General features: G+C 45.9%; 1 protein-coding gene across 1 annotated transcript; it reads right to left on the minus strand.

Annotated features, from left to right (window-relative positions):
- Positions 1-11: 11 nt before the first annotated feature.
- On the minus strand, positions 12-1,745 carry LOC111648851 (N-acetyllactosaminide beta-1,3-N-acetylglucosaminyltransferase 2-like). Its single transcript, XM_023398588.2, has one exon. The coding sequence runs from the start codon at positions 1,740-1,742 to the stop codon at positions 1,101-1,103; it is 642 nt and encodes a 213-aa protein (XP_023254356.2). The 5' UTR covers positions 1,743-1,745; the 3' UTR covers positions 12-1,100.
- Positions 1,746-1,751: the final 6 nt, after the last annotated feature.

Genomic DNA, 1,751 nt, shown 5'->3' on the forward strand with positions numbered 1-1,751 from the left:
AAGATCACCACTTGTTTTGACTCATTTGACCTTTAGATAAAGCGTTGAATAGATTTTCTCTCAGAGCGAGGACTCACTCACGCTGAATGACATGAGGAAGGGATCTTTGTAATGTGTTGTATGAACAGGAGGAAGAGCACGTCAACCAAAAACTGATTCAGAGTTTATATGGGCGAAATAATCAACCTGCACGCATGCTAGCTGCACATATACAAACATTAGCAGTACCATGATAACATAGCAGTGGTAGCATTAGCATGTAGCATACAGAGCACAACATAATTCTTGAAGGACCAGTGTGTAGGATTTAGTAGAATCTATTGGCAGAAATTGAATATTCGTAATCACGTACGTTAGCTCAGATTGAGCCCTTCATATCTACATAGCGTCCATGGAGCCCGCCATGTTGCACCGCCATGTTTCTACAGTAGCCCTGAACGAACAAACCAAACACCGACTCTAGACACAGACTAGGCATTTTTATGTTACCTGAAGGCCGCCGTAGGTTCTCCTACACGCTTGGTCGCAGCTGGTTGCAATCTACAACCTCACCACTAGATGCCACTAAATCCTAACGCATTGGACGTTTAACCACATTACATCGAGTTTAAGGAAAGCTCAAAAACAGGGTAATTAAACCCAATATGATGGATATAGTGTTAAAGTGTTGATACACATTATTTTTAACCCTGACACGACCAACTCTGAAATTACACATCTGTCTTCAGTTGTCCAATGACGACTGCGAGTCCCAAACATGAGAAACTTTCCAAATGCAGCGTACCACACTCTAACATTAGCCTGCTGCATGCTAACCTTATGTTTATATGTGTTAGCAGTTAGCATGTGCAGACATCGGGGTATCCTCCACACACGCTATCTTGCTGACATTAGCGGCAGTGAGGGAAAATGTTTGCCAAATATGCTCCTTTCTTTTATGTGAATATAAAACTTATGGAAAAGAAATTATTCACAAATACAGTCGACTTTAAAATACAGTTAATAAATTATTTAAATTTCTTTAAAAAAAATTAACACAGAGGTTGTTCAGGATTTAAAATAATTTAAAAAGGTTATATTCGAACAATCATTGACGGCGTTCACTGGCACTCCAGCTCCGGACGGACGATCCACGACCAGATCTTCAACATCTCCTGCGGCGTCCGGCTGTGAACCAGCATCAGGCTCCTGTAGATGCAGCTGTTGTACCTGTACTTCTCCTCAATGTCAAAGGTCCTGAACCCACTGTGCTTCTCGGGAACCAGACCCAGCTTCCTCAGACACATCCCCGTATACACGTCATCGATGGGATACAGGACGACCTGTTGAGAGATGTTGTGAAGGCGTAGCGCCAACTCCCCAGAGTACAGATAACCTCCGCCGCCGGCGTAGGGCGGGTACCGGCCCACAAACACGCTCTCAGGGATGAAGTACTTCAGTTTTTTGTCTCGGTGTGGACCCGCGTTGCTGATGACATCGCCTATGAACAAATCCTTCGCCTTGACCTCCGACAGGCCTTCCAGGAAGTCGATAATTCGCAAAGTGTTGACAAAGACGTCGTCGTCGCCCTGGAGGACGTACTGGGCCTGGGGACAGTTTTGGCTGAACCACTCCAGGAAGAGGACCTCCTTCAGGGTGAGGTTGAAGAAGGTGTCCCGATAGTCCCACTGGAGGAGGTCTTTGTGGAGGTTCGCCTCGTGGCCCACCATACCCAGCAGGTCTGGGAAGTGGTCCACTGACATGGTGTCGCC

The sequence above is a fragment of the Seriola lalandi genome, unplaced genomic scaffold, assembly GCF_002814215.2.
Source record: "Seriola lalandi dorsalis isolate HSWRI2012SDOR001 ecotype SW California unplaced genomic scaffold, Sedor1 jcf7180001963920, whole genome shotgun sequence".
Classification (NCBI taxonomy): Eukaryota; Metazoa; Chordata; class Actinopteri; order Carangiformes; family Carangidae; genus Seriola; species Seriola lalandi.

Bases quoted from the DNA above. Each gene is read 5' to 3' on its own strand.
- LOC111648851 (XM_023398588.2), bottom strand. From the start codon at position 1,742: ATGTCAGTGGACCACTTCCCAGACCTGCTGGGTATGGTGGGCCACGAG.